The sequence below is a fragment of the Cervus elaphus genome, chromosome 3, assembly GCF_910594005.1.
Source record: "Cervus elaphus chromosome 3, mCerEla1.1, whole genome shotgun sequence".
Classification (NCBI taxonomy): domain Eukaryota; kingdom Metazoa; phylum Chordata; class Mammalia; order Artiodactyla; family Cervidae; genus Cervus; species Cervus elaphus.
In genome coordinates this window covers 11,126,820-11,136,446 of record NC_057817.1, presented here as the reverse complement: position 1 = coordinate 11,136,446, position 9,627 = coordinate 11,126,820, and the positions used below count along the sequence as shown (strand labels likewise).

At 36.1% G+C, this 9,627-nt stretch overlaps 1 protein-coding gene across 1 annotated transcript in view; it reads right to left on the bottom strand.

Annotated features, from left to right (window-relative positions):
- Window positions 1-6,878: 6,878 nt before the first annotated feature.
- OTOGL (otogelin like) overlaps window positions 6,879-9,627 on the bottom strand; it is a 169,607-nt gene continuing 166,858 nt past the window's right edge. Inside the window, exons 57-58 of the mRNA XM_043880323.1 lie at window positions 9,051-9,130; window positions 6,879-8,159 (exon numbers count right to left, since the gene is read on the bottom strand). Of these exons, the coding sequence (XP_043736258.1) occupies window positions 7,959-8,159; window positions 9,051-9,130 (281 nt within the window). The 3' untranslated portion in view covers window positions 6,879-7,958. The remainder of the gene's footprint in view (window positions 8,160-9,050; window positions 9,131-9,627) is intronic.

Sequence of the window (9,627 nt, the reverse complement as noted above, 5' to 3'; positions counted from 1 at the left end):
TTCATTGAATAGAATATATCAGTAGTTTATTCAGATTCCTCTGTTAAAACCGACATGAATAAGAGGTTTGTTTTATTAATGAAAACTTAATTTTTTAAAATGGAACAGAGTATATTATATTATAGTACAGAGTATATTAATTATAGTACAACCTTAAAGATAGGGAGAGGTAAATTAAAGCTTGTCAAATTATTTGTCCTGATAGACACACTGTGAAAGTACCACTAAGAAAATGGAAAAAAAAATAGACAAGAAATAAAATAAGAAAAATATTTGAATTGAGCAGCACACGCAAACATATATACTAATGTGAATGGACATTTTCTGCTTACTCTATCAACAAGGGCTTATTACTGTACCTATCTAGTGTTGATGATGATAAAGGATTAATAAAAACAAAGCCTTATAACCTTCTTGTGGGAGGAATAAGTTGATTCAGCAATTGTGAAAGACAAATAAGGAAAGACTTGTGGAAAATTCTTCAGTACGTTGATCCTGTTTGATCCCTCAGTTCCACTTCATGCATAAGGATTTAAAATATAGAAAATTAGAAACAAATATAGTACCTATTATAGACTGGTTAAACAAATTGTAATAAATATTAATGGATATGATACTATACAGCATATATAATTTTAACTGCAGAAAAATTTAAGAATATAAAATTTATTTTTTACTGAAATATAGTTTATTTATAATATTATATTAGTTTCTATACAGTCAGCAAAAATAAGGCCAGGAGCTGACTGGCTCAGAGCATGAACTTCTTATAGCAAAATTCAGACTTAAATTGAAAAAAATAGGGAAAACCACTAGACCATTCAGGTTATGACCTAAATAAAATCCCTTACAATTATACAGTAGAGATGACAAATTGATTCAAGGGAATAAATAGATCTGATAGAGTGAGTGCCTGAAGAACTGTGGACGGAGGTTCATGACATTGTAGAGAACACAATGATCAAGACTATTCCCAAGAAAAAGAAATGCAAAAAGCAAATGGTTGTCTGAGGAGGCCTTACAAATAGCTCAGAAAAGAAGAGAAGCTAAAGGCAAAGGAGAAAAGGAAAGATATACCCATTTGAATGCAGAGTGCCAAAGAATAGCAAAGAGAGATAAGAAAGCCTTCCTTCACTGATCAATGCAAAGAAATAGAGTAAAACAATAGAATGGGAAAGACTAGAACTCTCTTCAAGAAAATGAGAGATACCAAGGGAACATTTCATGCAAAGATGGGCACAATAAAGGACAGAAATGGTATGGACCTAACAGAAGCAGAAGATATTAAGAAGAGGTGGCAAGAATACACAGAAGAACTATACAAAAAAGATCTTCATGACCCAAATAATCACGATGGTGTGATCACTCACCTAGAGTCAGACATCCTGGAATGCGAAGTCAAGTGGGCCTTAGGAAGCATCACTACAAACAAAGCTAGTGGAGGTGATGGAATTCCAGTTGAGCTATTTCAAATCCTAAAAGATGATGCTGTGAAAGTGCTGCACTCAATATGCCAGCAAATTTGGAAAATTCAGCAGTGGCCACAGGACTGGAAAAGGGTAGCTTTCATTGCAATCCCAAAGAAAGGCAATGCCAAAGAATGTTCAAACTACCGCACAATTGCACTCATCTCACACACTAGCAAAGTAATGCTCAAAATTCTCCAAGCCAGGCTTCAGCAGTATGTGAATCATGAACTTCCAGATATTCAAGCTGGTTTTAGAAAAGGCAGAGGAACCAGAGATCAAATTGCCAACATCTGAAGGATCACTGAAAAAACAAGAGAGTTCCAGAAAAACATCTACTTCTGCTTTATTGACTATGCCAAAGCCTTTGACTGTGTGGGTCACAACAAACTGTGGAAAATTCTTTAAGAGATGGAAGTACAACACCACCTTACCTGCCTCCTGAGAAATCTGTATTTAGGTCAAGAAGCAGCAGTTAGAACTGCACATGGTACAATAGATTGGTTCCAAATTGGGAAAGGAGTACATCAAGGCTGTATATTGTCACCCTGATTATTTAACTTCTATGAAGAGTACATCATGCAAAATGCTGGGCTGTATGAAGCACAAACTGGAATCAAGATTGGCGGGAGAAATATCAATAACCTCAGATATGCAGATGACACCACCCTTATGGCAGAAAGTGAAGAAGAACTAAAGAGCCTCTTGATGAAAGTGAAAGAGGAGAGTGAAAAAGTTGTCTTAAGGCTAAACATTTAGAAAACTAAGATCATGGCATCTGGTCCCATCACTTCATGGCAAATAGATGGGGAAACAGTGGAAACAGTGTCAGACTTTATTTTGGGGGGGCTCCAAAATCACTGCAGATGTTGATTGCAGCCATGAAATAAAAAGATGCTTACTCCTTGGAAGGAAAGTTATGACCAACCTAGACAGCATATTAAAAAGCAGAGACATTACTTTGCCAACGAAGGTCCATCTAGTCAAGGCTATGGTTTTCCCAGTGGTCATGTATGGATGTGAGAGTTGGACTATAAAGAAAGCTGAGCACCGAAGAATTGATGCTTTTGAACTGTGATGTTGGAGAAGACTCTTGAGAGTCCCTTGGACTGCAAGGAGATCCAACCAGTCCATCCTAAAGCAGATCTGTACTGGGTCTTCATTGGAAGGACTAATGTTGAAGCTGAAACTCCAATACTTCGGCCACCTGATGCGAAGAGCTGACTCATTTGAAAAGACCCTGATGCTGGGAAAGATTGAGGGCATGAGGAGAAGGGGACGACAGAGGATGAGATAGTTGGATGGCATCACCGACTCAATGAACATGGGTTTGGGTGGACTCCAGGAGTTTGTGATGGACAGGGAGGCCTGGCATGCTGCGGTTCATGGGGTCACAAAGAGTTGGACACAACTGAGTGACTGAACTGAACTGAATGTACATGTTTCAATGATATTCTCTCAAATCATCCCACCCTCACCTTCTCCCACAAATTTCAAAAGTCTGTTTTTACATCTGTGTCTCTCTTGCTGCTTTGCATATAGGATTGTCATTATCGTCTTTCTAAATTCCACACACATATATATATCTATATGCATTAATATACTGTATTGGTGTTTCTCTTTCTGACTCACTTCACTCTTTATAATAGGCTTCAGTTTCATCCACCTCATTAGAACTGACTCAAATGCATCCTTTTTATAGCTGAGTAGTATTCCACTATGTATATGTACCACAGTTTTCTTATCCATTCGTCTGCTGATGGGCATCTAGGTTGCTTCCATGTCCTAGTTATTGTAAACAGTGCTGCAATGAACACTGGGGTGCACATGTCTCTTTCCATTCTGGTTTCCTCCGTGTGTATGCCCAGCAGTGGGATTGCTGGGTTGTATGGCAGTTCTATTTCCAGCTTTTAAAGGAATCTCCACACTGTTCTCCATAGTGGCTGTACCAGTTTGCATTCCCACCAACAGTGTAAGAGGATTCTCTTTTCTCCACACCCTCTCCAGCATTTATTGTTTGTGGGCTTTTTTATTGTGACCTTTCTGACTGGTATGAGATGATACCTAATTGTGGTTTTGATTTGCATTTCTCTGATGATCAGCAATGTTGAGCATTTTTTTTCTCAAGACTAATATGCCTGTTAGCCTTCTGTATGTCTTCTTGGGGAAAAAGTGTCTATTCAGGTCTTCTGCCTATTTTTAAATTGAGTTGTTAAATTTTTTACATTGAATTTAATGAGCTGTCTATATGTTTTATATCTGCTCCTTACAGGTCATATTGTTTGCAAATATTTTCTCCCCTTCAGTAGCTTGTCTCTCTCTTTTGTTGATGCTTTCTTTTGCTGTGCAAAAGCTTTTAAGTTTAATTAAGTCCCATTTATTTTTGCCTTTGTTTCCTTTGCCTTGTGAGACAGATTCAAAAAAATATTGCTATGATTTATGTCAGAGTGTTCTGCCTATATTTTCTTCTAAGAGTTTTATGGTCTCTGATCTTCCATTTATGTCTTTAATCCATTTTGTTTATTTTTGTATATGCTGTGTGAAAATGTTCTAATTTTATTCTTCTACGTGTAGCTGTCCAATTTTTCCAGTACCATTTATTGAATAGACCGTCTTTTCTCCATTGTATCTTAATGCTTCCTTTCTCATAAATTAATTGATCATAGGTGTGTGGGTTTATTTCTGGGCTCTCTATTCTGACACATGTATTTGTTTTTGTGCCAATACCATATTATTTTAACTACTGTAGCTTTGTAGTATAGTCTGAAGTAAGGCAGCATGCTAACTCCAGCTTTGTTCTTTTTTCTCAAGATTGTTTTCACTAAAAATCCTTAAAGAAATTAAAAATTATGCTTAATTTAATATCAGATCAGGAGAGGCAGAGAGAAAAACCAGTAAAATAACAATACAAATCATTCATATGCATGTTTTATATCTTTTCTACAAACAATACAAGAGAGTTTACTCTTCTTCTTTCCAACATGACAGTAAATCAAACACTCTTGATTTAAAGAGCTATAAATGACAACTTGTAGTTTTAATGTAGTTTGACAGCTGTTTGACAGTTATTATTTACTGAGGTGAAGAAGACTCTTCAAGGAACTGATTTAAGGAGAGTGACACAGAAGAGGAACAAAAGCTAATACAAGTCCAATTGTTATAGAGCAGGCCACTGCTTACAAAAAATACAGATATATCTGGAAAGGCCAAATGGAACCACACATCTTGGAACAGTCATTGAGGATGAGGAGTGACAGTGAGAAATTTACCTGCTGGTTCCTGGACCTGTCCTTCATTGTTCAAAGTTTATCCCACAGGGTATTAATTCCTCCTTTTTTTCCAGGCTGCATTTGTCAGTTCTTCAGGGTGATCAGGGGGCATAGTGCTTTTTCTAGGCTCATAAGTGGTGGGAGAAACCAGATCCCCTATGGCAGGCTTGGGGGAAGGATGCAGTCCTTTCTCCCCAGCAGACTGAGACAGTGATCAGAATAAGGCAAGGAGGTGGATGGGTGAGTCTGGACACGTGGCACACGTGCTGTGCTGTTCCTGCCTAGGAGCCTCAGGCTGTCTGGGAGGAGAAACTACCAAGGAGATGGGAGCAGGTTCAGTGCCAGCAGCTGCAGAAACATAAGCATGTATCTGACCAAATCTAGGCATGAGTACATCAGGAACAGTGCACATACTGAGTCCAATTAACCGTCTACTCATCACCTTTCAACTCAATTGCAATGGGCTGAATGTTAACGTTCCCTCAAAATTCCTATGTTGAAATACTAACCTTTTATATGAAGGTGAGCCCTTTGGGCAGTGAATGGAGCATGAGAGGGGAACCCCCTTGAATGGGATTCATGTCCTTTTATAAGAGACCAGAAAGTCCTTTTACCCTTCTGTCATGAAAGGATACAGCAAGAAGACCATCTTTGAACAAAGAAGCAGACCACTACCAGATGCCAAATCTGCTGACACCTTGATCTTGGACTTCCCAGCGTCTAGAACTGTAAGAAACAAATGTCTGTTGTTTTTGAGTTGTTCAGTTTATGCGGTTTTATTATACCAGTCCAAACTAAGACACCACTTCATTTTGGCTTTTGTTCATAATAAAAAACACAAATGAATTCCATTTCTATAAATCAAATGACTCTTCATCAACATTTGACAGATCATAACTCCAATCGTTGGCACAACCTTCTATTTCCCTGGATTCTGTGGCTGCCTCACTGAGGCTCTGGGCTTAACTCCAACCTCTATGACTATTCTTTCTCAGTCTCCTTGCCTGACTGTTCTTTTCTAAGATACTTTATACTTATAACTAACTTAAGTATGAGGAATATATGATACAGATATAGTTCAAAAGTCAAAACATATATTGTTCTCCATGGAGAAGTTTATATCTCAGACTGCATCAACCCTGGGTTAACATCTCTTTATTCAGATTACTATCCAGTTGTCCCAGCACCATTTATGGAAAGTCTATTTGTGCCCCCTCTGCTGATTTGATGGCCACCTTGAACTACATTCCAAAGAATTTTGGGTTCTCCTTCATGGACTTTCTCCACAGGCGTGCTTATTTATCCAATACCTACATTTTTCACTAGACTGTAAGTGACATGAGGGTAACACTGTGTCTATTCATATTGCCCATATTCTCAGAGCTTAGAACAGTGCCTGGCATATAGGAGGTACTCAATATATGTTTGTTGTATTTAGAATGATTATGAAGTCCTAGGAGAAGGTTTCCCTTTTTCCCACAAATGTGTTTAAAGATAATTAAGTATTTTAATACAATAGTAAATATTTAACACAACATGAAAATAAAGAAATCATGGTATACAATATATAATATTATGTGTCTCATTTGAGGCACTTTAAGCAAAGTGTTAATATATTTTAACCAAAAACATTTGATTCAGTCTAGATGTTAACAGGAGTCAATGAATATTGAAATGTTAATGTCTTAGACAGGATACTTACAAGTGTTGTTATGCACAAATAAGATAAAATCAATTTTTATATACAGTAGATCATGGGGCTTTGAAGATGCAATGTTCATTTCATTCTTTAATCCATTTCTAAGTAACCTTGGAGGCCCCAAAATATCCAACCTGTTGTAATTTTTCTGGGTAGCATAATTTTGAAGAACCAAATCACCTAGCTAAGTCTAGTCCACCAGGCTCCCATATCTGCTTTTCACTGCAATTTTGCTGTTCTCTCACTGATGTTTGACTTCATTTGATCCTCACAATAATCATACTAAGTGGCACATTCTCTCCTTTTTACAGATGAAGAATATCAAATAATTATACACTATGAGTGGCAAAGAATTGGGAGATTTGTATAAATCTCAGACTATGTTCATTGTAAATGTCAATAATCTACTGTATTTAAAGAGTACAGCACTCCATTGTAGAATTATTAATACATTCAAACAACTTTATTTCATCCTTCATTGGCAAAGCAGCAACACAAACAGAAAAACAGCATGCAGCTTCAATAGGCAAATATTGAATACATCTCAAAAAACAGACATCTATGAGACAGTAAATAGCTGACTAAACATTAAATAATAATAACCTATTTTAAAACAGTTGTAATGGGGAAAAAATAAAATAAAAACCCAAGATCTCTCTCCACTATTTAGCAACTGATGCTATATTTCCCCATTCCTTATTATTCAGGTAACTATTATACGGATGTATATACATATGTACGTGTGGCATTTTTCCTTTTTTAAAGGCACTGAATTTAAAATTCTTAATTCTAGGCAAAGCAAACTCTTTAAGAATAAAAGGTTCTGTGATACACACCTTACCACATTGTTCAAAAGAAAAGAACACATTACTGGAAGGTAAAAGGTGAGGACTTAATCCAACTGTTAACATGAATTCATTATATTATTACACCAAATGAATTTGTACAAGTCACACAGCTTCTCTGGTTATGTGAAAAACTTGCAAACTAAGGGAAATTTTCAATTACATCCTTAATATCCACTCAGAATTTAAATACTCTAAAATCCTATTGTTCTATGATCTGTCTCTAAGCAGACCACTCTTTATGACTATCTAAATTAAAATTGTCACTATTAGCTGATTACACTTGCCAGAATAAACACTAGCAATAAAAGAGTATCTTAATTTTAAAATCTATGGCAGACTTTAAAAAAAAAAAATTGAGTGAAACTGAAAGAATCCTGCAAAACAACTTTCTAATAGATGAGAATATAATTTCATGTTACAGTTATATACATAACAGAATTTCAGCTGAACACCTTAAGTTCATTTGATTCTGTAAAATAGACTAAATCAATAAACCTAATTTTTCTTGGAAATTGTATAGATTTTGCAGCAAGTGTTAAACTGCCATATCCAATAGCCTGAAAAATACATATTATTATTAAACAGTATAAATCTGCCAGGCGCCTTAAAAAGAGCTGATAAAAGTTAACTCCATTTGACCTGATGATGTTGCATAGAGTTCTTAGAATCCAGGAGTTCAATTCCACTGGCATGTGCAGTCTATAGGCTCCTGGAGCGTGTGCAGGACTTCAGTGCCATTGCCCGAGCAATAGAGTGGCACGGTCAAGTTGCGCACCCCGTTTTCACGACAACACTTACAGAATCTTAGATGGCTCTCAATATTGATGTTATATATGGTAGCTGATGGGCATTTTCCATCACAAGATGCAACATTTATCTGTAAGGAGAGACAATGAGAAAAATGTCTTAAAACTTTTAAAACAGTGATATTGATTCCACTAAGGTAGAGTCCCTTGGACAGCAAGGAGATCCAACCATCCATCTTAAAGAAATCAGTCCTGAATATTCATTGGAAGGAAAGGACTGATGCTGAAGCTGAAACTCCAATACTTTGGCCACCTGATGAGAAGAACTGACTCATTTGAAAAGACCCTGACGCTGGCAAAGATGGAAGGTGGGAGGAGAAGGGGACAACAGAGGATAAGATGGTGGGATGGCATCACTGACTCAATGGACATGGGTTTGAGTAAGCATCAGGAGTTGGAGATGGACAGGGAGGCCTGGTGTGCTGCAGTCCATGGTGTCGCAAAGAATTGGACACGACTGAGCAACTGGACTGAACTGAAGGTAGCATATTGATTGTCCAAGATGGCAATCTGACACAACTCAAAGAATGAAACATGCACACATAACTAGATAGATCTATGGAATATATTAATCACAATCTAATGATTCTATTTAAGTTGTATCATATCACAACTAAGTAGACTACAGAATCATATAGGTCTTGTAAAAGTGGACAAACTTAGACTTAAGACTATTTTTGCTAATTAAAATTGCATACTTAATATATGGTCAAGTATATTTAAATTTAAATTTCCATCTCTCTGGATTGAAATTATCATGCATAACTGCTGATTATTTATGCCAAGAATAAATCTGCACTTCTTCACAAACAGAATATGTCAATATTAGAATGTAGGAATAATCTGAAAGTTAAATATTTTAAGTGTTGGCATTTTGTTTGCTTACAAACTTATCAGTGCTGACACACATATACTTCCGGAAAGACAGAACCTGTAATAACAAATTAAATTTATCCACTTACAGAGCTTTGACTTATACAGTCCTGTTTCCTTATAATTGACTTAATAATGACTTTCTGGCATATTCTTTCTTCTCGTTTGCCTGAAAAAATATAGAATGTATTTATTCATCCAAAGGTTCGTGTCTAATTGTTTCTTAATTCAATTAAACATATGAATATATTTAAAATTGAAAACTGATAGATTTATATGAAATATATTTCTACAATGAGATAGTTGAAATTTTACTCTTATGTAGTTTATGTTCAATATTTATTTTCAATTTCTAAATAGATTTTCTCACATATTATCTAGCTTTATATGTATATCTCTTTACCTTATTGTTTTAGAATAATTATTACAATTATAAATCAAACATATTCCACACATGGAGTAATGTTAACATCAATCTGTGTGTGCAGTGTATATTTTAATATTATACAGAAAAAAAATCTTAAGTACAAAACAAAAGACTCAGCTTGAGCATGAGCAAGAATGAGCATAAGAGGAGCCAGAGGTCAGATGCCAGCATCCAGAGGATCATCGAAAAAGCAAGAGAGGTCCAGAAAATCATCTGTTTCTGCTTTATTGACTATGCCA